The sequence below is a fragment of the Periophthalmus magnuspinnatus genome, chromosome 22 (genome assembly GCF_009829125.3).
Source record: "Periophthalmus magnuspinnatus isolate fPerMag1 chromosome 22, fPerMag1.2.pri, whole genome shotgun sequence".
Lineage (NCBI taxonomy): Eukaryota > Metazoa > Chordata > Actinopteri > Gobiiformes > Gobiidae > Periophthalmus > Periophthalmus magnuspinnatus.
This window is the reverse complement of record NC_047147.1, coordinates 28,756,040-28,783,077: the sequence shown is the minus strand read 5'-3', so window position 1 is coordinate 28,783,077 and position 27,038 is coordinate 28,756,040. Positions and strand designations below refer to the sequence as shown.

At 43.0% G+C, this 27,038-nt stretch overlaps 4 protein-coding genes across 4 annotated transcripts; 3 read left to right on the top strand and 1 right to left on the bottom strand.

The window, feature by feature from the left end:
• Positions 1–483: 483 nt before the first annotated feature.
• LOC117390592 (cocaine- and amphetamine-regulated transcript protein-like) lies at positions 484–1,242 on the bottom strand. The gene is made up of 3 exons (XM_033988353.2): positions 1,097–1,242; positions 705–785; positions 484–603 (listed from the first exon to the last, which is right to left on the bottom strand). The coding sequence occupies exons 1-3, from the start codon at positions 1,229–1,231 to the stop codon at positions 496–498; spliced, it is 324 nt and encodes a 107-aa protein (XP_033844244.1). The 5' UTR covers positions 1,232–1,242; the 3' UTR covers positions 484–495.
• Positions 1,243–2,661: 1,419 nt separating this feature from the next.
• On the top strand, positions 2,662–6,851 carry yju2 (YJU2 splicing factor homolog). Its single transcript, XM_033988351.2, has 8 exons — positions 2,662–2,829; positions 3,072–3,172; positions 3,281–3,425; positions 3,530–3,664; positions 3,930–4,111; positions 4,910–5,057; positions 5,632–5,794; positions 6,174–6,851. Exons 1-8 carry the CDS (start codon positions 2,806–2,808, stop codon positions 6,290–6,292), a joined length of 1,017 nt encoding a protein of 338 aa, XP_033844242.1. The 5' UTR covers positions 2,662–2,805; the 3' UTR covers positions 6,293–6,851.
• A 161-nt stretch (positions 6,852–7,012) lies between these two features.
• LOC117390590 (SH2 domain-containing adapter protein F-like) lies at positions 7,013–18,510 on the top strand. Its single transcript, XM_033988350.2, has 8 exons — positions 7,013–7,226; positions 7,977–8,217; positions 13,371–13,472; positions 13,958–14,120; positions 15,001–15,324; positions 15,995–16,154; positions 16,855–16,974; positions 17,419–18,510. Exons 2-8 carry the CDS (start codon positions 7,981–7,983, stop codon positions 17,603–17,605), a joined length of 1,293 nt encoding a protein of 430 aa, XP_033844241.1. The 5' UTR covers positions 7,013–7,226; positions 7,977–7,980; the 3' UTR covers positions 17,606–18,510.
• A 2,133-nt stretch (positions 18,511–20,643) lies between these two features.
• theg (theg spermatid protein) lies at positions 20,644–27,038 on the top strand. Its single transcript, XM_033987830.1, has 6 exons — positions 20,644–20,705; positions 21,750–21,811; positions 21,883–21,940; positions 23,591–23,717; positions 24,708–24,867; positions 26,797–27,038. The coding sequence occupies exons 1-6, from the start codon at positions 20,644–20,646 to the stop codon at positions 27,036–27,038; spliced, it is 711 nt and encodes a 236-aa protein (XP_033843721.1).

Genomic DNA, 27,038 nt, shown 5'->3' with positions numbered 1-27,038 from the left:
GTGATGAGAGGAGGAGGAAGTGCACCAGCTCCACCTGCACCACCAGCACCACCACCAGCACCACCACCTGCTCTGTGCAGGAACGCGCCCGAGCAGCGCGTGCCAGGCTCTGCTCAATTATTGATGGCACGAGGTGAAAGCGCGAGGCGAGGAGGCTGTTCATTTGGCACATGTTTAATTCATTTGGTGCAAACATCAACACAGAAAACAAACACTCTTTAAAGTTTATTTTCCTCATACAAATATAGGTCTATTGTACAAGCATCGTCCTGCAGAAAACAAACATGTGCATCTTTTTCTACAGTTTACATCTAAACATGCAGATCTACAACATTTAACACAAAGTGTCATCACAGTTTAGGACAAACCGCTCATTTATTTCTCCTTCTTTATCACAAACACATCAAAAATAAAACCACAGGAGCCTCTCACGATCAGGACGTGGCCTCATCTTTTCCTTAACAAATAAAAGTGTAAATGTTTCCATCTTTTACATCACAAACACTTGAGGACATAGAAGTTACAGGCGGTTCCCCGCGGGCAGCTGCACAATGTGCCAATCCGTGCGCCTTTACGCACGGCGCACGGCTCCCCCGCGTCGCACTGGAAAAGGTGCAAAAAGTACAACACATAAAACTAACATTATTCTTTTATATTTTATACCAAATAACGATCATCTTGTCTTTCTTTAATGGTTTACTCACTGATGGCAGCCAACCAAGTTTTTTCTCCGATGGCATTTCTTTGCTTCGCAGCTTCTCCAAAACTTCTTGCAAAGCATCAATCTGTGATTAACAGAGGCTCAAGTTTACACTGAGCTTCACAAGTGGAACAAAGTGAACAGCAGCACACTGAATTATGCATTGACTTCTCAGATCATCATCACAAACAGTCCCACAAAGGACGTGATTAAGTATTTAGCACATGGAATCAAACCACCAACCTCTGGGTTAGAGGGTGAGGACTGACAAACTACAGCTCCAAAAACATTATAACATTATAGATCTATTTAAAACACTCACACTCAGGCCAAAAAAAACCCCAAATCATCTGCAACTCCATTTCTAAGTTCAGTGACTGTTTTGAAATGTCTTACCAGGTCTTTCTCCTGTTGGGCTTTTATCGTGAAGTCCAAAGAGCGAGTTTCCAGAGACGAGTCCTCAGCGCGCACGAGCCACAGGTACGAGCAGCAGCAGGTGACCACGAGGAGGAGAGCCGTGGCACTGACCATGGTGCTGAAACAGACAGTCAGGGTTTGGATGAAGTCAGGGCAGTTTCAAAGCTGTGGTCCAGAGAAGTTCCTCTTTATACCTCCTCTTTATATCCCCCGTTCAGCCCTGTTGTCATCATCCAGCTCCTTAAATATTAATGAAACTGTAACACGGCTCCACACCTTTTAATCTCGGTGTGACCACAGAAGGAGCACAGTGTCAAAGGTGAGTTTACATGTGACTTATGCTTTTAATAAAGTCTATTTGAATAATCTGCCCCGGCCGCTGCATAGAAAATGCCTGTTTTTGTGCACACAGCATAAAAAAGAGGCTAAATCTGTTTTATTAAACTTTTAAATCCAATATTATTATTGTTTGGCAGAATATTGGAGCAGACACTTAGACCTGTTTTGTTGAAGTGTGTGTGTATTTTTTATGGTTTGAATTTTGGAGTTTATTTGTTTATTTGTTCATGTCGTATTCCCTCAAACATTAAAACTCCTGGACAAATTAGAAAAGAACTGGAGACAATAAAAAAATAATGAATATCAAATCTAATCTCATTTGTGATGCTTGTTTGAATTAAACAGACCTCCTATTTCACAACAGTTTAGCACTTTAACTATTTTATTTTTCTGTGGTATGCCCATTCATTTGTTTTCATTCAGTCTGAGTCAAATCTGCTGATCGTCTGACCTCCATTGACACCAGTCTGTAATCAGGATCCAATTTCCTCTGGTGTGACCTCGGCCTCAGGATCAGGTCTCTCTGTGTTCACACTGTCACTTGTGGTTGGCCTGTGTTTACACAAATCCCCTCCTGTCTTTTGTGACGTAAGTCCAAAGAAATAAGTGCCCAGGACACAAATAATAATGATTATTAATAATAATAATAATAATAACAACAACAACAATAATAATAATATAATTTATTTCAAGATAAATGCAGATATTCACAGGGCGTGCAGCTCATCAGTCCCTGTCCTTTCACACATTCACCACAACTGGAGTCAAACTGGGACTAAACACAGAAATAAACCTGGACTATAGAAAAAGACTAGAACAAGCGTGTTATGGGTCTAGACCAAACCGAGTCCAGATCAGGACTTAAACCAGAATCAAACCAGGTCAGCTGTGAACATTACACCTGTACATTCTCTTAAAGCATTATAAAAACACTATAGTGAAGAACTGTATTGACTGTGCAGTGTAGCCTGTAGCACATTTGAACATAATCATCTCAGTCTTTAACAGTCTTAGTTTATAATCTTATATAATAATCTTCAGTCGTACCAAAAACAGGCCTAAAGTCCATATTCCAACATTAGGATGTTTTAGAAAATAAAAATGTATCGTATTATCACTGAAATAAATAACTTCATTTGGCTGCTCTTCTCTGTGTTTTTGCAGTCTTTCCTTTGTCCGCTAGAGGCAGTGTGAGCTCTGTCACCAGCGCCACTGCCGCAAAGAGCCGAAGAAGAAACTACCCGGAAGTTTACATCAAAGCTAACCGTGTGTTAGCATCGTTAGCATTTAGCAACTTAATTCACTACTTTTCTGTCTCCACGGTTTGGATTCTCTAAAAAACAACAACTATGTCTGAAAGAAAAGTCTTAAATGTGAGTAAACGGCTCCTGATCCTGTGAAAATGTGTTTATATTTACATTTGTTTCGTCAAAGTTCACACTTTTCATTTGTCTTACGTTTCAACCAAAAAAAACAAAAAAAAACCAAAAAACTGAAGCGCGCTTTTTTCAGCCCCTTTCGGTTTTAAATGACAGTATAGGTGATTAAATATAGATACCGCTGTTATTATGAAAACTATATTATATTTTATTAACTTTGATGTTTTCGTCCTCAGAAATACTACCCTCCAGACTTTGATCCCGCAAAAATCCCCAAACTCAAACTCCCCAAAGACAGACAGTATGTGGTGCGACTGATGGCCCCGTTCAACATGAGGTATTTGCCTTTGTAAATACAGTCAATGAAGTGTACACAGTGTAAAAGTGTCATGTGTGTCATTTGGTTAATAGTATAAGAGTAAATCCAGTCTCTTCTTGTCTCCAGGTGTAAAACATGTGGTGAATATATTTACAAAGGGAAGAAGTTCAATGCTCGAAAAGAGACAGTTCAAAATGAGCTGTACATGGGACTGCCTATTTTCCGCTTCTACATCAAATGCACGCGCTGCCTCGCTGAGATCACATTCAAGGTAAAAATGACTGAAAATAAGAAATTACTCTTATAACATTGTCTTTTTATACTGTAAGTTCGCTGTAATCTTTGTTTATATTGTCTATATGATTCTGTTAACAGACTGACCCAGAAAACACAGACTATGCCATGGAGCACGGAGCCACGAGAAACTTTCAGGCAGAAAAACTTATTGAGGAAGAAGAGAAGAGGATCCAACAGGAAAGAGAGGATGAAGAGCTCAATAACCCGATGAAGGTCAGTTTCCCAACATGGCTGAAATAAACATGTCATTGGAATTCTTTGAAAGAACATTGTGGTTTCTATTAGATTTGTAATTTTTTTAAACCAAGATTCAGTTTACAGAACTGCTCAGCTCATACAGAACATATTTACAGGGAACATTTTTTGTGAGACAGTGATAGATAATTTGATGAGTGTATCTAGTTTATTGCATTTAATTGTTCAAAACATTTTACTGTAAGAGCCCACAGTGAAACAGTTTTATACTTGACATTAATAGGTGTTAGAGAACCGCACTAAGGACTCTAAAATGGAGATGGAGGTCTTGGAGAACCTTCAGGAGCTAAAGGAGTTGAACCAGAGACAGGCTTTGGTGGACTTCGAGGGAATGATCGACCAATACAGAGAACTGGAGAGGAGAGAGAAGGAGAGGGAGCAAGAGGAGGACGAGCGGGAGACCAAGTGAGTGGCTCAATGTGTCTCGTAAAATCTTTTTTCTCCTATGAAGATTTTGGTATTGATGTAACTCTAGTGCTAACACTATAAGTCAAGACAATATTATCACAAGTCATTTATCAGATGGAAAAGTCCTAGTTTCTGTCAGTCAGGCCCATCTGAACGAGGGAAGCACCGATCCAGCTTTTTCAGTTTTGATACCAATATCAATACTTTGGCCTTTATCTGCTGATACTTAATATCAACCAGTGCAGAGACTGAAAATACCATGTATTTCCTTTAAACACAAACTGCATAAGGTAAAAAAAAATCTAAATGTTTTACAGAACAGCTTTGTAAAAATACAGCTTTAATATTAGATGTTTTGAGCAAACATTGGCCAGTGTATCGTGTCTTACCACATCTTGGTCTATAAATTGGTGTAATTTTAGATGAACTTATATCTTGGAAGCTGATATCCAATTCACTAAAAATGGCACCGATATCTGATACCAGTAACGTACCGGTGCATCCCTAAACTGAGCTGTGGGAGATGAGACTGGGACGACTCAGACTGTCTTTCTTTATAGTATAGACAAAGTCACAGCTTTATCAGTGTAGCCTCTATGAAGAAATCACTGTAACTGAAAACTTAAGACGATCTTTTGAAATATGACATGTGGCTGGTCAGAGAGGTTTATATTTCTCCACAATAACACAATAGAATGAAGTTAGTTCTGTGATTTTACTGTGCCTTTAGATTTACAGGTTACATCTTCACTAGCAAAGTATTAATATGCAAGTGTGAAATGTGTCTCTTTTTAGGGAGATGTTGGATCGTGTTCTTGTGAAAAGACTGAGAGATTCTGACTCTGATTCAGACGAGGAAAAGGAGAAAAAAAACAGAAAGACCGACAACACTGACGTCAAAGCGACAGACATCCTGACCACGGACAAGCCCACGGATTCACAGGTAACATGATGATAACAAACTCACAAAGGGTCAATGAAGAAGTAAATGTCTTGTGTTTTTGCAGGTTGTTATCAAATAATTTTTAGATCTCCATTTATGTAGTATGCAGTGTTGGGAAGAGACTGAATACATGTACTGAAAATATGTGTTCTGAATACTAATTTTGAGTCAGTGGTCCCTGGTTTATGGCGGGGGTCATGTTCTAAAAATAACTTGCAATAGGTGAAAGAGTATTAGCTTTATTTTTTACAATTAATCTATGTTTTTTGCTGTAAAACCCCTCACCACACACTTTATACACTTTTCTCACACTGGCATTAACATTTTCTCACATTTCCCTCTTGTTTAATTGATTAATAGTGACAGGTGTATTTCACACTTCCTCTGAACAGTTCCATCCTGGCGCCTCTTGGCTGTAGTGTCGATCCAACATTTATGTAAATTTATCTGAACACATTCTGTAATATAATGTAATATTTTATTAAAAGCCACATTCAGAAGTCGTAATAACAAACTTTTCTTCTTTTCACAATATATATATATTTTTTTTTTTTTTTTTTTTTTAATTTGACAGGGAGGCACCTCTGGAGGGGTGAAGAAAGTGGAGAGTTGGGAGAGGAGTGTGGGGACGTTGAGCGGGAAAAGCTCTTTGGGGTCTTTGGTTGTACGAAAAAAACCTGTGGCAGCTGTGAACAAACCCAAAGAATCAACGGCGAGCGCTGCCACCTCACAAAGCGGTAATGCTCTTATGTTATGACTTTATCTTATTTATATTTGTATAGGCTGCATCCACTATATGAAATGAATGAATAAACGTGGCTGATGATTTAACATGATTTTGAATAAACAGATTAGGAAAAAAATACTCAAAATATCAAGACAATTGTCCAATTTTAGGGGAGAACCAAAACGTGTGTAATTTTTTTAAAAATCATTTAACTGAATTTTATATTATGTCCAGTCGATCTAAATAATTTTTATGTGAATGAGTCAGAACATGAGGATTTTGACACAACATCAAAATATTCCAATATTTAAAAAAATAAGATGAGAAGAAAAACAAAACCTTTTCACTTTCAAATCTGAAGCTTTATTTTCATGTTATTTGTTCTGCAGATTCAAAAGTAGCAGTGGATTCTTCTCCTGCGCTGAAGCTCACATCAACACAAAATGGGTCATCGTCGCTGAGCCTGCTGGGGGCGTACTCCGACAGTGACAGTAACGACAGTGAATAAGGACGATGTGTTCTGTGCTGAGAACAACAAAAGAATCAACAAAACAATACAAGAAAAGAAAATAGAGTAACATATCGTTTTGTATTACTGCTATCTCATAAATGTGTATTTGTATTGAATAAACTGATATTGAATTTTAAAAAACTGAGGAAAATCTTAAAGGAGCAGTATGTAGCTTTTCTTGCGGGTTCTGCTACCTGCTTGTTTCCATGGAGATGTTACTGCTTTGCAGTTTCTCCTCAATAATATGTGTTTTTATTGCAAGAAAATACCTTAAAAACATGTATTCTAACTGTGGGCAGGATCAGCTCTCCACAGATCTGACCTGTAACTGATGGTGTTACCTGCTTGTATCTATGGAGAAAGACGAGTTTAATGCGCTACTGTGGAACATTCAGTGCAAACCTCTTGATGGAAACAAGCAGGTGACAAACCCTCCAACATAAAAGTTACATAGTGCACCTTTAAAATGTGTGATAATTTCTGTATTTTTCTGTTGTGAAATTGTGTTTATCTGTCACTCCTCTCCCAGTGTCTGAATAAATATATGTCTAATTTGTTTTTTTGTAGTTTATTTTTCCCTTGTTTTCATTTTCTTTAGTGGAGAGTTACAGATTTTTTGTCCCCAGAGTCTGCTCGTCTCACAGCTGTCCTCCCCTTTAATCCCGCCCCCTCACGTCAGTCCTCCCCTTTAATCCCGGCCCCTGTGCGGCTCGGCTCACAGCTGCTCTGCACAGCTGCTAGCATTAGCCTATTAGCATTAGCCTATTAGCATTAGCCCTAGCATTAGCGCACTGACCTGCTTTTTCCACGCGCGGGCTGCACTTTTACTTAAACACTGATTTATTTGTCTGGATCGTGTTTGTCATTGTTGTTGTGTGACATCTTGAAAAAGCAGAGAACGTGACACTTCCAATGCCCCACGCACAGGAGGGTGAGTGTTTGGTCTGGTTAGCATTAGCATTAGCATTAGCAGCGGGGGCTAACTTGGCTAACTTTACCTCACTTTAAACATCGCTACATCGTTTTAATGTTTATTTTTCTCACATTTTAAATAAACCATGTGCGGACCGCTCTGTGTCTGCGGTAGCTCAGTGTTTGCTCCAGGTTTAATCATTTATCTGATGTTTAAAGTGATTTATTCGGCTGGTCATTGTGAACAGTGTCCATCCCTTTAAACAGTGATTGTTTCTTGACAATGACCTGATAAACTGGAGTGATAAACTACTTTTGTTTGTCTTCAGGAGGAGAAAAACGCTTTTATTGAGAATAGGACTCTCGTGTAAATGTCTATATAATATAGAATTGTATAAATAGTATTGCACTTTGAAATAGAAATGTTTTTATTCATTTTCTAACATATATTTATAAATCATTGTTGACAGAAATGTTTGCTGCAGTGTGTTCATTTGTGCGTTTGTGTTCATTTGCTTTCTCTTATGGTTTTGGTGTGTATTTTTTCTGTGCTTTGAGTCTGTATAACCCAGATAACGATTATCAAAATACAATTAGTTTAACAATTGAATAATAAAGATTATTCTGATTAGTCGGAGTAGGTCTAATAACAATTTATCAATTTACCAAGTTGGATACAGTTGCCAACTGAAGAAACCTCCTACTACTTCAATTTGTTTTTTACTTCTCCCTTTTTGGTTAATATTTGACTCTCCATTTTGCTCCACAGATCCATGGCAAAGTGGCTGAAATTAAACTTTGGCAGCCGGCGTGACCCCCCTCAGCCTCCGCGGCCGGACTACACAGAGAGTGAGATTCTGAGGGCGTACAGAGCCCAGAAGGAGCTGGACTTTGAAGACCCTTATTCCCCCGACAGAGAGCCCCAGAACGGTGGTCTCGGCTCCTGCGCCTCCACCGTCAGTCTGCCATCGTTCCCAGCGTTCGGTGCAGTGCTGCCGAACGGAGTGGAGGTACGGTCCTAATCATGAATGAATGAATGAAAACCTTTATTCCTCTAAGAGGAATTGGTCTTGTGTATGAGGGCACATTAAATCACCAGATAAAGGGAAGACCGAGACTGCATAAGAAAACAAATGGGCAACATCAACGTACAGTCCATGCCATAGACTGAATAAAGAAGTGACGTAAGTGTGACGTCACCTGCAGCTTTCAGCTCCAAATGAAGCTCACTGAGGCTAGAGCAGGTAAAGGGGCCGGTTTGGAGCAGAGTTCCATATTTGTAACACGGCCTGTGACTCCAAACAGGAGTCATGGGCCGTGTCCTAATTTGACAAATGCACTGAAGGACACTTCAGTGCATTTGAAGTGTCCTCACTTCCGGCGTGACGAGGCCTGTCCCATTTCATATCATGCGACGAATGCGGCCAACAAATGTGCCCTGCGTTTCCACGGAGATCGTCCGTGAATGAAGCGTGCATCCAAGCAGACTTCTGTGTCCCATGTGAACAATATACAAATATATTACATCCATCCATTTTCTTCCGCTTATCCGGGGCCGGGTCGCGGGGGCAGCAGTCTAAGCAGGGACTCCCAGACTTCCCTCACCCCGGACACGTCCTCCAGCTCCTCCGGTGGGACCCCAAGGCGTTCCCAGGCCAGCCGAGAGACATAGTCCCTCCAGCGTGTCCTGGGTCTTCCCCGGGGCCTCCTCCCGGTGGGACATGCCCAGAACACCTCCCTAGGGAGGCGTCCAGGAGGCATCCTGAGCAGATGCCCGAGCCACCTCAGCTGGTTCCTCTCAACGTGTAGGAGCAGCGGCTCTACTCCGAGCTCCTCCCGTGTGACCGAGCTCCTCACCCTATCCCTAAGGGTGCGCCCGGCCACTCTGCGGAGGAAACCCATTTCAGCCGCTTGTATCCGCGATCTTGTCCTTTCGGTCATTACCCAGAGCTCATGACCATAGGTGAGGGTAGGAACGTAGATTGACCGGTAAATCGAGAGCTTCGCCTTCCGGCTCAGCTCCTTCTTTACCACAACGGACCGATACAGCGACCGCATCACTGCAGACGCTGCACCGATCCGCCTGTCAATCTCACGCTCCATCCTTCCCTCACTCGTGAACAAGACCCCGAGATACTTGAACTCCTCCACTTGGGGCAGAGACTCTCCACCCGGAGAGAGAGCAAACCACCTTTTTCCGGTCGAGAACCATGGCCTCGGATTTGGAGGAGCTGATTCTCATCCCAGCCGCTTCACACTCGGCTGCAAACCGCCCCAGTGCCTGCTGCAGGTCCTGGCTCGAAGAAGCATCAGGACAACATCATCTGCAAACAGCAGAGATGAAATCCTGTGGTTCCCAAACCAGGCCCCCTCCGGCCCCTGACTGCGCCTAGAAATTCTGTCCATAAATATAATGAACAGAACCGGTGACAAAGGGCAGCCCTGGCGGAGTCCAACATGCACTGGGAACAGGTCTGACTTACTGCCGGCAATGCGAACACAGCTCCTGCTCCGGTCATACAGGGACCGGACAGCCCTTAGCAAAGAGCCCCGGACCCCATACTCCCAGAGCACCCCCCAAAGGACACCACGAGGGACACGGTCGAATGCCTTCTCCAGATCCACAAAACACATGTGGACTGGTTGGGCATACTCCCATGAGCCCTCGAGGACCCGATGGAGAGTATAGAGCTGGTCCAGTGTTCCACGACCAGGACGAAAACCACACTGCTCTTCCTGAATCCGAGGTTCGACTATCGGTCGGATTCTCCTCTCCAGCACCCTGGAATAGACCTTACCGGGAAGGCTGAGGAGTGTGATTCCCCTGTAATTGGAACACACCCTCCGGTCCCCCTTTTTATACAGAGGGACCACCACCCCGGTCTGCCATTCCACAGGTACTGTCCCCGACCGCCACGCGATGTTGCAGAGACGTGTCAGCCAAGACAGTCCCACAACATCCAGAGACTTGAGGTACTCAGGACGGATCTCATCCACCCCCGGAGCCTTGCCACCGAGGAGCTTGCCAACCACCTCAGTGACTTCAGCCAGGGTGATGGACGAGTCCGCCCCTGGGTCCCCAGTTTCTGCTTCCTCCTCGGAAGACGTGACAGTGGGATTGAGGAGATCCTCAAAGTATTCCTTCCACCGCCCGACAACATCCCCAGTCGAGGTCAGCAGCCCTCCACCCGCACTGTAAACAGTGTTGGTGAAGCACTGCTTTCCCCTCCTGAGGCGTCGGACGGTTTGCCAGAATCTCTTTGAGGCCGTCCGATAGTCCTCCTCCATGGCCTCCCCGAACTCCTCCCAACCCCGAGTTTTTGCCTCTGTGACTGCCCGAGCCGCGGCACGCTTGGCCCGCCGGTACTCATCAGCTGCCTCAGGAGTCCCACGAGCCAACAAGGCTCGATAGGACTCCTTCTTCAGCTTGACGGCATCCCTTACTTCCGGTGTCCACCACCGGGTTCGGGGATTGCCGCCGCGACAAGCACCACAGACCTTACGACCACAGCTGCGAGCAGCCGCATCAACAATAGAGGTGGAGAACATGGCCCACTCGGAGTCCATGTCTCCAACCTCCCCCGGGATCAGGGAGAAGCTCTCCCGGAGGCGGGAGTTGAAGACCCCCCTGACGGAGGGCTCCGCCAGACGTTCCCAGCAGACCCTCACAATACGCTTGGGCCTGCCAGGTCTGTCTGGCTTCCTCCTCCGCCAGCGGATCCAACTCACCACCAGGTGGTGATCAGTTGACAGCTCAGCCCCTCTCTTCACCCGAGTGTCCAAGACACGCGGTCGGAGGTCAGATGACACGACAACAAAGTCGATCATCGACCTCCGACCTAGAGTGTCCTGGTGCCATGTGCACCGATGGACACCCTTGTGCTCGAACATGGTGTTTGTTATGGACAAGCTGTGACTAGCACAGAAGTCCAATAACAAAACACCGCTCGGGTTCAGATCGGGGAGGCCGTTCCTCCCAATCACGCCCCTCCAAGTGTCACTGTCGTTACCCACATGGGCGTTGAAGTCCCCCAGGAGAACAACGGAGTCCCCGGTTGGTGCACTGTCTAGTACCCCTCCCAGGGACTCCAAGAAGGCCGGGTACTCTGCACTGCTGTTTGGCCCGTAGGCCGACACAACAGTGAGAGACCTGTCCCCGACCCGAAGGCGCAGGGACGCGACCCTCTCGTTCACCGGAGTGAACCCCAACACGCAGTGGCTGAGCTGTGGGGCAATGAGCAAGCCCACACCAGCTCGCCGCCGCTCCCCGCGGGCAACGCCAGAGAAATGGAGAGTCCAACCCCTCTCAAGAAGATGGGTTCCAGAGCCCAAGCTGTGCGTGGAGGTGAGGCCGACTATATCTAGCCGGTAACGCTCAACCTCCCGCACAAGCTCAGGCTCCTTCCCCCCCAGCGAGGTGACATTCCATGTCCCCAGAGCTAGTCTCCATGTCCGGAGATCCGGTCGTCGAGGTCCCCGCCTTCGACTGCTACCCGGATCTCTCCGCACCCGCCCCTCATGGCTCCTCTCGCAGGTGGTGGGTCCACGGGAGGACGGCCCCACGTCGTTTCTTCGGGCTGGGCCCGACCGGGCCCCGTGGGGAAAGGCCCGGCCACCAGGCGCTCGCTGCCGAGCACCCACCCCAGGCCTGGCTCCAGGGTGGGGCCCCGGTAACGCCAGTCCGGGCGACGTAAACTGCCTTGTTGTATTTTTCTTCATGAAGGGCTTCTGAACCGCTCTTAGTCAGACCCGTCTCCGAGGACCTGTTTGCCATGGGTGACCCTACCAGGGGCATGAAGCCCCCGACAACATAGCTCCCAGGATCATTCGGGTGCTCAAACCCCTCCACCACGTTAAGGTGGCGGTTCGGGGAGGGGAAAATATATATAATATATTACAGTGCTGACAAAATGTTGTTTCCCACAAAAAAGTGTCATTTCTTGTCATCACAGAAAACTCAGACATAACGGTCCATTTGGGCCAGGGTCACATTTCACACTTCTTCACAATAGCTTCTTTGATACAGAGCGTCTAACACCCACTCTGGGATGAGATAAAACACTGGTGTAATCTCAAATTGTTGGACTCTGCATTTGATTCTGCTTTGAGTTTTGTTTTTATAATTGTGTTGTTTAAACTATTATCAAAACTCTACAATATAATCATCACATATTTATTCTTAACTGGCTCAGTGCATCCTGTTCATTTGTGTTTGCATCAGGTCAGGAGGAGTCAGGCTAAAATGAATAAATATTTAAAGATCAGGCAGTGGACAGAGAGCTGTGGGTCAGGGGTCAGAGGGTTGAGGTCAGAGTGGACAGGGAGCTGTGGGTCAGGGGTCAGAGTGGACAGGGAGCTGCTGGTGAATGTCACTGACGACATGTTAAACACGACAGATAAAATAAATGAGGTCACTTCTGTGTGTAAAGACATGTTTGTGTCTGTGTTAATGCTAATGTTGAAACTTTTTTGTTTAATTTCATTATTTTAATTTTTTATTTTGCGCACAGGTGCACCTCAAACACATCTTACAAATCTATTCTTATAGAAGCTTGAAAAGGAGTGGAAAGAAGGTTTATGCTTCTTATTCACAACTTTCAGAGGCCAAAGTGGAGTTTTGCACCACTAAAGCGAACGACGACTCCGCAAAAGTACCAGCATTTGTTTAGTACACGGGTATAATAAATATTAAACAAACACCACCAACTGAACTATATGACATATAAAAATGACTGAGTAGGCTTTATTTTAATTAATTTGAATTTTCATAGGTTGTTAATTTTATGTTTTCTGATTTTTTTTTTTTAATTAAAATGACTGTTGGTTTTTAGACACACTGAGCGAGCTAACGTGCCGCTGTAGCTAACGTGCCGCTGTAGCTAACGTGCCGCTGTAGCTAACGTGCCGCTGTAGCTAACGTGCCGCTGTAGCTAACGTGCCGCTGTAGCTAACGTGCCGCTGTAGCTAACGTGCCGCTGTAGCTAACGTGCCGCTGTGCACAAAGTTTATGGCTGAAATACAATGATGCACAAAATTTTTTTCAGAGGAAAAGTGCAGTTCAAACACTTCCTGTTGTTACAACAGTAACATTCTACAGGGACGGGTGCAGATAGAAGTTTGTTGGTTTTTTTTACTGATTTTGTGTGTGATTCTTTGATTTCAGGTCAAAGTTGTGTCTCCAAAACACAGACTCATCAAAGTCGACTCTCAGGAATTTGGACGCAGCAAAGTTCCCCTCAGTCCTGTGACCGTCCAAGAGGAACCAGTAAGAAACTTTTTATATAAAAAGATTATTTGATTTCAACATTTTATGCCCATCTTGCCTGATTTAAAAAATCATATTTTGGCATTTATCAGTAGTTAGTGCAGGATCTATATTTACAAAAAAGAGCAGAATCAGTTTGTTTTATCGTAGAGACTAAATAAATGTGCATTTATTTATGTTTTTATTTTAACCTTTAACCTTTTTAAGCAGGTACAATGTTAGAATTATTTTTCATTTACAAACCTGATGTGGCCAAGAGGCACCAGCAGGAAACACACACACGGCGTACACACACACCGTACACACACACGGCGTACACACACTGTACACACACTGTACACACTGTACACACTCTACAAATCACACATGGATCATGTTGACCTTCAAGAGCCTGAAAATAAAGTGTTAACAAAAACAATGTCGTCAGAAGATTCAGTAAAATTCTTTACTTTTTAATGTTAAATGCATTTTCCCGTCGTTTTTAGGTCGTTCCATCTGCTCCCGCCGCTTCAGACGCAGACACGGACTACTCCGACCCGTTTGACGCTCGCCCCGACCCCAGACCCAAACTGAGCTGGGAGCCGAAGCCCCTCCCCCCCGAGTGCGGCAGCTACATGGAGCCGTTTGAAGCTCAGCGCATTATTTCAGGTTGAGCTTCAGTGTTTGTGCCTCTGGAGTCGTGTTTGTTTGATGAGCCTGTGTGAATGTTTTCAGTCATGATGATGATGTTCCTCTGCACGTCAGGACCTCATTTTTCATGTTTTTCATTTTAACATTTTCTAGCCAAAAATGTCTTTTTTTTCTCTTTTTATTTTTTGGTTTACTCTGTGACTTGAACAATCAACTCATCATGAACCAACTAAAAAACCCAGAGCCTTTTCACTTACTACACTTAAGTACATTTTAAAGTGGATACTTTTACTTGAGTACATTTGAGAGCAGTATTTGTACTTTCGACTGCACTAGATTTTTGAACAGGACTGAAAAGTAAAAGTATTTTTTATTACTGTTTGAGACCTGCTGAGGGTTTAATTTAACATGTCTGGAGTTTGAGCAAATAAAAATAAACAAAGAAAAACTGCTAGAATAAAAATAAAATAAATAAAAAATAAATAATAAAAATATTGATTTAATTGTTTCTGTTGCACAAAGTTCAGCTCAAATCTTTATCAATCACTACATTTGAAGCCCAATAAAATCAGACATACTTTTACTTTTTACTCTACATACATTTTAAAGGAATACTGTAGTACTTTTACTTATATTCTCATGTGATACTTGAACTTGAGTATTATTTTTTTCTCTGGGGTTTGTACTTTTACTTAAGTAGCACAGTTGAGTGTTTCTTCCAGCACTGACCCTTTTCAGCAGGTTTTAAAGAGCAGACACTGATGCGTTTGAGATACTTTTTCTGTTTTCTGTGTATAAAGTCAGATTCTCGCTGTATTAAAACTTCTCTAAGTATTTTTATAAATAGTTACTCCACTAAACGCAACTAAAATGTGACTTACTCTTCTCTTTTTGGCAGAACTCCAGCACAGTGCAATGACGAGTCGATCGGGGAGCAGCGACGGAGGGCAGTTATATGACAACCCGTACGAGGAGAGGGGCAGGACGCAGCCCAGAGCGCCCCCTTCAGGCCTTCAGCACACAGCGCCCCCTTCAGGCCTTCAGCACACGGCGCCCCCTTCAGGCCTTCAGCACACAGCGCCCCCTTCAGGCCTTCAGCACGCGGCCTGGATCGACACGGACGGCCGAGAGAGCAGGCTGCCCCAGGACGACGAGAGGCCGGCCGACGAGTACGACCAGCCCTGGGAATGGAAGAAGGACAACATCTCCAAAGCTCTGGCCGGTGAGTGGACGTGGAGGTGTGTGTGGCGTGTGTGTGTGTGGGGTGTGTGTGTGGCGTCTGTGTGTGGAGTTTGTGGTGTCTGTGTGGCGTGTGTGTGGCGTGTGTGTGGCGTGTGTGTGGTGTGTGTGTGGCGTGTGTGTGGCGTGTGTGGTGTGTGTGTGTGGAGTTTGTGGTGTCTGTGTGGCGTGTGTGTGGCGTGTGTGTAGTGTGGCGTGTGTGTGTGGCGTCTGTGTGGAGTTTGTGGTGTCTGTGTGGCGTGTGTGTGGCGTGTGTGTGGCGTGTGTGTGGCGTGTGTGTGGTGTGTGTGTGGTGTGTGTGTGGTGTGTGTGTGGAGTTTGTGGTGTTTAACTGGAACAGACTTAAGCATTTTACAGCCACTAACTTAAAAAAGATCAAGTGGTTTAAATTTTAGTTGCAGAATCTGTAAACTCTACATGAGGAGCTTATTCTTTGTGTTTGGATGATTTTCTTGACACAAACACTTTTCCACTTTTCCACAAATTACTTGAACATGTAAAAGGTTTAATTGTGAAAACGTCGACTTTAGACTCACAGAAAAGGTCGTATTTGATTTGAACAGTTTGAGTGTTTTTTTGTGTTCAGAGATGGTTTGTCTCCTAATTATGGAATATATTTGTATAATTAGTGTTTTAATAAACTGTGTTTTCAGTTCAGTTTGAAGGGGCCGAGAGGGAGCGCTCCCGCACAGAGCAGAGCCGCTTCGGTCGAGCCGGAGCCTCGTCAGAGTCGACCACGCTGAGGCTGGTCGGGGACACGCCCCCTCTGCTCGGAGAGAGAGTCGACCCTTTCACGCCCCTCGAACGACAAGTGTAAGGAGCATTAAAGTCGATCATAACCCTGGACACGACTGAGGTCACAAAAGAATGATCTGAATGTGGATCTGCACTTCAAAAACAAAATGGAGAAATATTTAGGACAGACTTTTTATTCATAAACCTCAGTGTGTCAGGGTCGTGATTGTCTCTGTTTTCTCACAGAATCATTTGACATTAAAAAAAAAAAAATCTGAAGTATTGTGATTGGAATTTGAACTGAATCCTGCTTTTTAAACAAATACTGTGAATGTGAGCACTCACACTTTTATACAGCGCTTTTCAACCTTCAAGGCTCTTTACATCACACACTTATTCACACACACTGGGGGAGTTCTGTGTCTTGCTCAAGGACACAACAGCTTTCATTTGTGTGAGGTAGAGTCGCACCGCCAACCTGTGGGTCTGTGGATCTGAATCTCAACCGACAATGTTTATGTGGAGAACGGGATTCACACTGTCGACCTTCAGATCAGTGGACAAAGGCTCTGAGCTTGTGTACAGTTTAAACATCTAAAAACATGTTCTGAAACGCCTGGGATTCTCGTGACCACCAGGTGTTTCTCTAAAGAGACCGGATGTTGTTTCCAGAGCAGCTCAAACTGTGATTTCAGTTGCTGTTTATACTGTGCTCTTATATCTGACTGGTCTCATGTAAATGTGTTTCGCTCCTGACTCGTCGTCTCTGTTTCTGCAGCTGGTACCACGGAGCGATCAGCCGTGCAGAGGCCGAGTCTTTACTGACTTTGTGCAAAGAGAGCTCGTACCTCGTGAGGAACAGCCAAACCTGCAGAACAGACTTCTCTCTCTCCATCAGGTCTCAGATATTTAAAATCTCCAGTGTAAGGTCTGTGTTTGTGCCGTTTAAGTTTAGTCATGAGGCGTTTCTTAAACATCTAACGACCTTCTCCACTGGACTCGAGGTGAACCTGGTGTAGTTTGTGTTTAAAGGAGCTTTACTGTGTTTATAAACTCATTTGGACGTGACATTATCAAACGTCTGGACACACCGGCTCATTCAATGTTTTTAGTTGTTTTTTTAAATATTTTATACATTTTATTTACATCCTCAAAGTAGCCGACCCTTTGCTTTGTCGAAAAATACTTTTATTTTTCTACAAGGCAAAGGTGACTTAGATTTATATATTATAGTTTTATTCTGTTAGGCTCATGGTGTTATAGTTTCTTATTTGAATCAGTTTTTTTAGTTTGTTTTTATTTAAAGTCCCATTTTCTCACACTTCTCTTGTGTCTTTCTCAGGAGTTGTAAAGGTTTTATGCACATGAAGTTCTCTGAGTCTGCAGATGGACGTTTCGTGCTCGGGGAGAACAGTCCTCCTTTCTCCACCATCCCAGAAGTGATCAACTACTACACCACCCACAAGCTGCCCATCAGAGGGGCGGAGCACATGTCTCTGCTGTATCCGGTCATCGTACAGACGCTCTGACACGCCTAAATGTACACACGCTACACACTGTACACAATACACTCTACCCACTACACACTACACACTATACACTATAAACTCTACACTTACACTCTACACACACTCTACACTTACACACACACACTCTACACACTGTGTCCTCTGAGGTTTCACACTCCTGATAAAAATCTGTGGTGATAAAGTCCAGTCTGATCTGTTTTCATGTCGTTTCCTCGTCACACACACACCTGGAGTTGTGTTTGTTAATCTGCAGGTTTGTGTGTTAAACGTGTGTGAATGAAACACTCTGTTCCACCTTGTGATGTCATCATGTGGTGATACAGGAAGTGCTCCACTGTGTTTTTAAACTCCTTGGACCTGAGCTCTTTCGAGGTTTTATTAATTTCTCTTTGTTATTTGGGCTGATTGGACCTGATAATGTAAAAACAAAGAATTATCTTTTTACATTATGTAGTTTCTGAGAAAAATGTCACACATGAGGACATTCGTTTTGTGTTTTAATCATTTTGATAAAACATTTGAAGAATAATATTCAAAAACTATTAAGAGCCTGAAACATTTGTCCAGAGTCAAAACAAAATGAAAAACAACCACACACTTTAGAATCATTTGGATCATTTTTAGCTCTGAAATTCCCAAAGTAAAAGGAGGAGTTAACATGAAAACTACCACATGATGACATCACCAAGTGGAACAGAGCGTTTTGATCTTTGGAGATGTAACAGACTAATAATTAAGTGTGACTCAAACATGTGAATGAAACAAACACAACTCCAGTGTGTTTTTGAGGATTTCTTAAAGCTCACAGGAGTCCTGTTTGTGACGACGTCTCAGCTCCAGAGCTAGAGTTTGTCCTGGTCAGGACGATGGTCAGGGCGATGGTCAGGGCGATGGTCAGGACGATGGTCAGGGCGATGGTCAGGGCGATGGTCAGGGCGATGGTCAGGACGATGGTCAGGGCGATGGTCAGGGCGATGGTCAGGGCGATGGTCAGGACGATGGTCAGGGCGATGGTCAGGGCGATGGTCAGGGCGATGGTCAGGACGATGGTCAGGACGATGGTCAGGGCGATGGTCAGGGCGATGGTCAGGACGATGGTCAGGGCGATGGTCAGGACGATGGTCAGGGCGATGGTCAGGGACGTGTTCGTCTATTGTTCATGTTTCATGTGGAAAAGTCTCAGGTCTGAATGATGAAGATGAGTAGAATTACTGCTCCAGTCGATTAGTCACAGAACCCAAAACCAGTCCCAAATTGTTATGAATAAATGAGAAAAATCTGTTAAATGGTTAAAAAAAACAGACTTTACAATAATGACGCTGGTTATTTTGTGAGAAAACAAAACTAAAACGCTTATTCTCATTTTTACCAGGGATGAACAGAGGACACTGCAGTTTAAACCTTATACCAGGTGCTACTGAAAACCACTTAAGTTGTTGTTTTGCCTTGTCCCCGCCCCGCGCCCCGCCCCGCGCCCCGCCCCGCGCGCCCCGCCCCACTCGCCCCGCCCCGCGCCCCGCCCCCCGTGCTCTGCTCAAAGAGCCTGGTGCCGTCCTGTTTATTTTCCACAGTCAGACCCACTGGCAGCTTCTACAGCCTCGATAAATCCCAACTTCTTCACCAAGAGTCAGTATTAAATCAGTGTTAAAGTCCAAATTTGTAGCTGATTTAGTTTTAGACCAAAAAAAAAACTTGTAGCTTTTCAAACTTTGACTTGTTCTGAGATTCTGCCTCGTTACTTTTAGTTTTTTTTAGTTAAAGCTCGTGCCAAGTTTCTGTGTAGATTAAACAATGAGCCAATGTTTTTGTGTTTTTTGATGACGACAAACGCAGTCACATCGACTGAAAATATAATTTACAAAGATTTCAGTTTTTATTATTTAAATCGTACCAAACACTTTGTGGTCGGCCTCGGCGTCGGGTTTGTTTAGACGTTGAATGTTTCACGGTGATTTCTCCCCACGTCACTGCGTTTAATATAAACTCAAAGTCTCTATGATGTCAGATTTATATTTAAACCGTCGCAATAACAGACTCCTGCAATACTCGAGTAGAGTGTGATCCACCTGTGGACTTTGTGAAAAAAGCTTTGTTAGACGAATATTTACTGTGTTTTATAAGATTTAAATGTACGGTTAAAATAAAAGTGTTTCTTTTTCAAATCTGTCTCATTTTTATTTTTCTCAGGACTTTGAGCAGTGGCACAGTTTGTATTTTCGCCTTACAACCAGACGGTCCAGGGTTTGCATGTTCTACCTGTGTCACTAAAACATTTACCATAGATTTTGAAGTGTTCTTTGATTTCCTGGAATGTTCCACCGTGTGGCTTTAAACCTAATCTGTTATTTCATTGGTTATAATGATATCGTGACATGTATGTGCTCTAACTCTGAGTGGGATCGCTTTTCCACAGATCTGACCTGTCACTGAGTCTCATCTGCTGATCTAGAGATGGATTAGTTTAATGCCAGACTATGGAACATTCTAAGCAGTAACATTTCTATGGAGACGAGCAGAAAGGCGCAGCATCTTGTTAAATCTTTACTGTCGTGTGGATTTGTTTTGACGAATGAAACTGTCGAACACTGTAAATGATCCAAGAAACGGCGATTCAGTTTTTTAAAAAGTTTTATAAATGTTCTTTATTTTTATTTCAAAACAATATTAAACAGCGAGATGCAGATTTGTAGTTTTTTGACCTGCAGAAGAAGAAGTGTCCTGGACGAGCAGTGAAACGTCGTCGCTTCTGAAACGATTTGTCCAGTGACAGATTTAATTGAGTTTTTTGAGCTGCAGTTAAATTTGTCCAAACGGTTCAGTGTGAGCGTCTCGTCTGCAGCTGAACACAGATGATCTTTGTGGACACCTGACTCCATAGCAACGGTCCATAGCGACGGGCGGGTGTCAGTGTCTCCTCAGTGTCACAGGTAAGAGCTTCTGTAAATTAAATCTTCAGCGTAGTGACTTTAATGACGTTCTCTTTGGTCGTGTGTGTTTTGACGTGTTCAGTCTGTTCTAGATTCTTCTGGATGGACTCGATGGCCAGACGCCTCCAGGAGCTCGCTCGGCCCAAACCAAACAGACTTCAGTATCCAGACCGGTACGGATCCTTCAGGAGGGGACAGACGTTTGGACAATGTCTTTACACAGAAGATCAGGGGAATCGAGGGGGGACAGAGGGGTCTGCTGTCCCGGGCCCCCGAGAATCACACCCTCTTTATATTATATTAGAGGGGCCCGCGTGTGAGGACGGGGGCCCGCGTGTGAGGACGGGGGCCCGCGTGTGAGGACGGGGGCCCGCGTGTGAGGACGGGGGCCCGCGTGAGGACGGGGGCCCGTGGAAGTTGATATATATTTGTCTTACATTAATGAAATTCAAACGGTCGTCTTATATTTTTAAAGATAAAATCAGTTTTTATTTTCATGTTTTGGTGAGAAAAGTAAAAACGCTCTACCAACTGAGCCACAGTCGCCCCATGTCCTCAGTTTGTTCTAATTTTAACTGATTAATCACGTTTCCATTTAAGTTTTTACTAAACTACAACTATTTATTTTACATGAGAGATAAGTGTGTGTGTGTGTGTGAGAATGCACATGGACATCAGTATAAAACAGGTGTAAAAATGTATGAGTGTGGGTGTGTGTGTGTGTGGGGGTGGGGGGGGGGGGGGGTGTGAGTGTGTGTGTGGGGGTGTGTGTGTGTGGGGGGGGGGTGTGTGTGTGTGTGTGATGGGGACAATGCACATTAATGGACATCAATATAAACAGATGTAAAAATGCAGAGTTTTAGTTCTAAAGTTGTTTTCATCCATAGTCCTCAAATACATAAAAAATACAACATGAAACACAAACGGCACAAACTAAAGTCTGGTCACATGTTTGTTTTCAGTTTTCAGCCATAGTTTGAGTTTTAAAGCCGATCAGTGTAGGATTCTCCTTTAGACGGTTCGACTCTTGACAAACATTTGAGCTGTGAGATCCACAGGTTGGAGGTTTGATTCCAGCTCAGATAAATGTAGAGTCTTTGTCCCAGTGTTTTTATGGCTGGTTCCTTCATGTAAACAACATTTATCATTTAGAAAACTGGGAATGGAAGAAATACTAGAGTGAAATCTCAAACTCATCAAGTGTTTCCTCTTTTAAGTCGCTCGGTTTATTGGCTCGATAAACTGCCTCCTGAAAAGACGAGCTCCGTGACACAAATTGGTACTTGTTTTTCTTGTGAGTATTTTGTGTAAGTGTGTGTACTTTTACTTATGTGACGGTTTGTGTTGTAGAGTTAACCCCGCGTTGGCTGGAGCTTTCCCGAAGTAAAAAGATCAACACTCGAGTCACGTAAATATCAAACCGTCTCATGGGGCTGGTGGAAATACAGTTTGATTTTACATTTCATAAATCATAATAACATATTTTTATCTTTGTCTCTTATCACTTCCAAACCTCCAGCTCTTTTGTCTTTCATATAATTCACATATGACTTTACTTTTCATCTTGTTCAGATTCATTTCTTCCACTACTTTAATGTTTAATTGTGAATATTTACACTATTTCTTCTCTTAATACTTTTCAAACTCATCATTTGTCTCTTAGTGCCTCGCTCTTTCTGATGTGATTTACTTTATTTTTTGTGGTTTATTTCTAGAAAATGTCCCAATTCAAAATCTTAAATCAGATGTTTCTTCTGTAATGACTAAGTCTGTTTTTTATACTGTAGATTGAGTAGATTTTCCTGGTCGACTGTGCAGATCGATGCTTTGACTTTGTTAATCTGTGACTGAGCTCATCCTTGAGTCAAAAAGTGACATAAACATCTTCTGTCGTCACAAAATAATCCCACGATATTCATTTTCTCTGTTTTAGGCGGTTAAACGCGACGGTGCAAAGGGTTAGTTATTATCAGTTGAAAGAAGAAGCAGATTAGACGCAGATCAGGAGATTATTTTCTGATCAGAGGCTTAAAAATCGTAATGTCCTTGAGTCTCACAGGTTCAAGCTCATGGAGTCTCCAGCACAAATGTTTGGTTCATTTACTGTTTTTAAAAGTCCAGGTCAAAAAGGTTACATTTCTTGTGCTGCTCCTTCAGGTTTGATTTAGTTTAAAGTTTGAGTCTAAACATTTATAAATCTTAAGGTCAGTTGTGTCAAACTCAAATTCACAATAGGCTAAAATAAAAAAAAAATATTGAAAAATTTGCACCTGATGTGACGTTTAAACTTTTCACACAGAAACAAACTTTATTTTTGCTTAAACACAAAATCTGGAACAAATCAAGTCTGATTTTACAAACTGAGAAATTAAATTTAAAATAAAACATCAGTATTATTCATTTCTCTGTGGCCTTTCAACTTCATTTTTAAAGTAAATATTTTTTCACAAGCCAAACAAAAAATAAATAAAAATACAAATTTTGTTGACTGAAAATTCAACTTTCAAACTATTAACAGAGAAGTGCAGAGTAAACACATTTTCAAGATCAGTTTACTTCAGTCTTTACTCTGCACACTGGTCTCACTGCACGAGCAAAGCATTGTGGGACGTGTAGTATTAGTTGTAGTATTAGTTGTAGTATTGTAGTATTAGACGTGTAGTATTAGTGCTGCACGTGTCACAGATCTGAGCTCACGGGTCAAACATAAACACCACGGGACGGATTTCTACAACAGTCACTTTATTAAACAGACCGACGGGCTCGGGCGGGACAGTGTCAGATTCACTGATCTGAGAGCTGGAGGTTTGAATTCTGCTCAGATGAATCCTGTCATTGTGTCATTGGGCAAGACACTTAACCCCCTGTGTGTGTGTGTGTGTGAGTGTGTGTGTGAGTGTGAGTGTATTTTGAGTTTTATGTGGATAGGATCAGTTATTACAAACATATTAATCCTAAACCAGCTCAAAACAAATGTCATTTGTTAAACACAAACTCCTGACTCTGTTTGAAATGAACGACTCAAATCGTCTGAATCGTGTAAACTCTGGTGTTTCAGACTGAATCCTGAGTGGAGGGTGAGTGCGTGGGCTCTGAAGGCTGTACCGTCCCAACGCCTGTGTCGTCTGGCTCTCCCACGACTCCCTGCGGCGGAGTGGCAGCCAGAGCGCCCCCTACTGGCCCCTGTGAGTACTGCAGTGTAAGAGACTCAAAAACAACAACAGACATGAGGAGAGTGTGAAACAACAACAGACACGAGTGTGAAACACGACAACAGACACGAGGAGAGTGTGAAACACAACAACAGACACGAGGAGAGTGTGAAACAACAACAGACAGGAGGAGAGTGTGAAACACAACAACAGACACGAGGAGAGTGAAACAACAACAGACACAAGGAGAGTGTGAAACACAACAACAGACACGAGTGTGAAACACAACAACAGACAGGAGGAGAGTGTGAAACAACAACAGACACGAGTGTGAAACACAACAACAGACGCGAGTGTGAAACACGACAACAGACACAAGGAGAGTGAAACACAACAGACACGAGTGTGAAACACGACAACAGACACGAGTGTGAAACACGACAACAGACACGAGTGTGAAACACGACAACAGACACGAGTGTGAAACACGACAACAGACACGAGTGTGAAACACGACAACAGACACGAGTGTGAAACACGACAACAGACACGAGTGTGAAACACGACAACAGACACGAGGAGAGCGTGAAACACGACAACAGACACGAGGAGAGTGTGAAACACAACAACAGACACGAGTGTGTGGATAAACTCGACTCCTTGTGAGTGGAAACAGGAGCATTTGTTAAATGCTCTTGATCTGATGGTCAGAGTTAAACCTGCACATGTTAAAATCATTAAGTCTGTTGTTTTACTCCAGGAGGATCAGCAGGTGAAACATCAGGCCAAGTTACTGGTCAGATCTGTGCAGAGGAGATATAAATGGCTGACCCTCCATCAGAAAAGTGCATCTTGCAAAATCAGTTTATTTTGAAAAGCAAATTTTAAAATTGAAATTGTAGATGAAAGAAAATGCTGAGGTCCATCAGTAACACACATTTAGTGATGTAACATTTTTATCTTCTCTTTCAGTTCATTTTTATCTTCTCCTTTTTCAGTTGTTCTGTTCTTATTCTTTTCTAGTTGAGCGCAGCGACTCAGACGGCTGTGGCCACGGCCCGGGTCTGTGCGCTCGCTCAGCCCAAGAAGAAACATGGAGATGAGGCGTCTGGTCCCAGGACCAAACCTGCTCCTCGCTCCCAGGGGTCGAGTCGAGCGTCTGCTCACATAGAGCTGCTCGCCAGTGAGTCAGGACGGGGATAAGTACAGAACAATACTTTATTTAGCACATATACAACAATAAAAATACACTTTATAAAAAACAGAAAGATACGAAAAACAGAAACAAAAAAGGGCTTATTTTAAAACCTCCACCTTATGAATAAATCAAATGAAACATTTTAGCCGTTTACTGGAGAAAAAAATGACATTTATGAACCTTAAAAAAACATTAAATTCAAACATGGATTAAAACTGAATGAAACATCAACAATGAAAAAACAATCAAACATCATGAAATGAAAAATAAACATTTCCTTAAACTCTTTTTAAATGTTTCTGTTACTTTTCTTTATTATAGTTTGTTTTTTAAACAATTGAATCATTTTTTTTGGTACAAACGTCAATCAAAAAATGAAATGTTGAAAAGCTGCATTATGTCACATTTTTACATCTGTTTCTTTGTTTGGGCTTAGACAGTTTAACTAACATGAAATATTTAATGTGAAAAGAGTCAACATTTCATTTTTTCAACATTGTCGTAACTTTCACAGTTTTAAATGGACAAAATGTTTAACTGTTGAAGCTCATGTTGTTTTTTTGAAAAGTTGTATTTTTTTATTGCAGTTTTTAGAGCGGCTGAAAAGACGGAGGGTTTGTTTTCAAGTTTGAGTTTATGCAAAGAAAAATATAAAAATATAAAATGTAAAACAGACAAAAAATAATCGTTCAATTGTTTCTGTTGAACAAAACTCGGCACAAATTTGATCAAAATCACATCTGAAGATTTGAGACTCAAAACCTGCGAGAAATACTTTACTTTTTACTCTATAGGTACATTTTTAAACTATTTACTTTAATACTTCATGTCACACTTTTACTTTGATTTGAGTACTTTTTGCTCCAGTATCAGTACTTTTACTTAAGTACCAGGTTGTGTACTTGTTCCTCTTGTTCTGGTGCAGTCGAGCTCGTGTTTGTTTTGTACTGAGGGTTAAGTTTCACATTGTTGATACTAAACTCAGTGACCCCGACTCACTGACCCCGACTCAGTGACCCCGACTCAGTGACCCCGACTCAGTGACCCCGACTCAGTGACCCCGACTCAGTGACCCCGACTCAGTGACCCCGACTCAGTGACCCCGACTCAGTGACCCCTGGATGATGTTTTACATAAATGAAGCTCAAGTCAAAACCAAGAAGATTTAGGACACGTTTAGGACATGTTTCCTGTGTCTTTGTTCCTCCCTCCAGCCGTCACCTGTCGGCCTCTGTCAGCCAATCACAGCCCACTGCCTCTCAACCAATCACCAACTAGCGTCTTTTACCCCAGGACTAAAGCAAGACTGAACCAGGACTAAACCAGGACTGAACCGGGACTAAACCAGGACTGAACCGGGACTAAACCGGGACTGAACCAGGGACTGAACCGGGACTGAACCAGGACTGAACCGGGACTAAACAGGACCATGGTCCAGTCTGAACCTCCTGGACACTGAGACATTACACAGACATAAGACACATGGGGAACATAAAAGAAAATATTATTTAATGTTGAAAATCACTTTCTATCGTCTAAAGTTTTTTTTTGAGTTTTTTTATTTCATTGTTGAGTATCAAGTGTTTTTCTTGGTATCGCCGTGACAACAGTGATTTATAAAGCCTAATCTGGACTTTTGAGTTTTACTGAAGTCTCATTTTGTCTGTTTTAGGTGAGATTTGATACTGTATGAAAAAGATAAAAGGTTTGTTTAGTTTTGGAGTCGTCCTGGTTCTACGTGGAAACTCTTGTATAAAATGATCCATAAAGTTCCGTGGGGTTGTTTTAGTTTGAGGAGCACAGAGCCGGGAACTTTAATAATAAACTGATATTTGTGTAATAAAAACATAAACATCACTGTTTTAATCAGTCAGTACTTTTATCTGACTCCTTTTCCTCCTCTTCCACTTTCAGCCCCAAAACAAAACCACCCAAAGTTCGAGGGGGAGCGTGAGGCGTCCTGGCCCGTGTCCAGATCGGCTCAGAAGGCGGTGGCCAGTCCCCGTGTCCAGGAGCTGTCCAGTCCCAAAGAGAGAAAGTCTCTGTATGAAGGATTTAACCCGTACGTCATCAGCAGAGCGGCGCGCTCCGCCTGTCCCTCCGCACGCGTCCGACAGCTCAGCCTCCCCCTGCCACGGAAATGCAGCTCACAATAA

What these genes read in the sequence shown, in the direction of transcription:
- LOC117390590 (XM_033988350.2), top strand. Translation starts at nt 7,981, where the DNA reads ATGGCAAAGTGGCTGAAATTAAACTTTGGCAGCCGGCGTGACCCCCCT. An exon ending in TGCTGCCGAACGGAGTGGAG is followed by an intron (nt 8,218 to 13,370) that starts GTACGGTCCTAA and finishes CTTTGATTTCAG; the next exon opens with GTCAAAGTTGTGTCTCCAAA. An exon ending in AGCTCAGCGCATTATTTCAG is followed by an intron (nt 14,121 to 15,000) that starts GTTGAGCTTCAG and finishes TCTTTTTGGCAG; the next exon opens with AACTCCAGCACAGTGCAATG.
- theg (XM_033987830.1), top strand. Translation starts at nt 20,644, where the DNA reads ATGGCCAGACGCCTCCAGGAGCTCGCTCGGCCCAAACCAAACAGACTT. An exon ending in AGACTTCAGTATCCAGACCG is followed by an intron (nt 20,706 to 21,749) that starts GTACGGATCCTT and finishes TCCTCTTTTAAG; the next exon opens with TCGCTCGGTTTATTGGCTCG. An exon ending in TCACATAGAGCTGCTCGCCA is followed by an intron (nt 24,868 to 26,796) that starts GTGAGTCAGGAC and finishes TTCCACTTTCAG; the next exon opens with CCCCAAAACAAAACCACCCA.
- LOC117390592 (XM_033988353.2), bottom strand. Translation starts at nt 1,231, where the DNA reads ATGGTCAGTGCCACGGCTCTCCTCCTCGTGGTCACCTGCTGCTGCTCG. An exon ending in CCCAACAGGAGAAAGACCTG is followed by an intron (nt 786 to 1,096) that starts GTAAGACATTTC and finishes TGTTAATCACAG; the next exon opens with ATTGATGCTTTGCAAGAAGT. An exon ending in AACTTGGTTGGCTGCCATCA is followed by an intron (nt 604 to 704) that starts GTGAGTAAACCA and finishes CACCTTTTCCAG; the next exon opens with TGCGACGCGGGGGAGCCGTG.
- yju2 (XM_033988351.2), top strand. Translation starts at nt 2,806, where the DNA reads ATGTCTGAAAGAAAAGTCTTAAAT. An exon ending in CTGAAAGAAAAGTCTTAAAT is followed by an intron (nt 2,830 to 3,071) that starts GTGAGTAAACGG and finishes TTTCGTCCTCAG; the next exon opens with AAATACTACCCTCCAGACTT. An exon ending in ATGGCCCCGTTCAACATGAG is followed by an intron (nt 3,173 to 3,280) that starts GTATTTGCCTTT and finishes TCTTGTCTCCAG; the next exon opens with GTGTAAAACATGTGGTGAAT.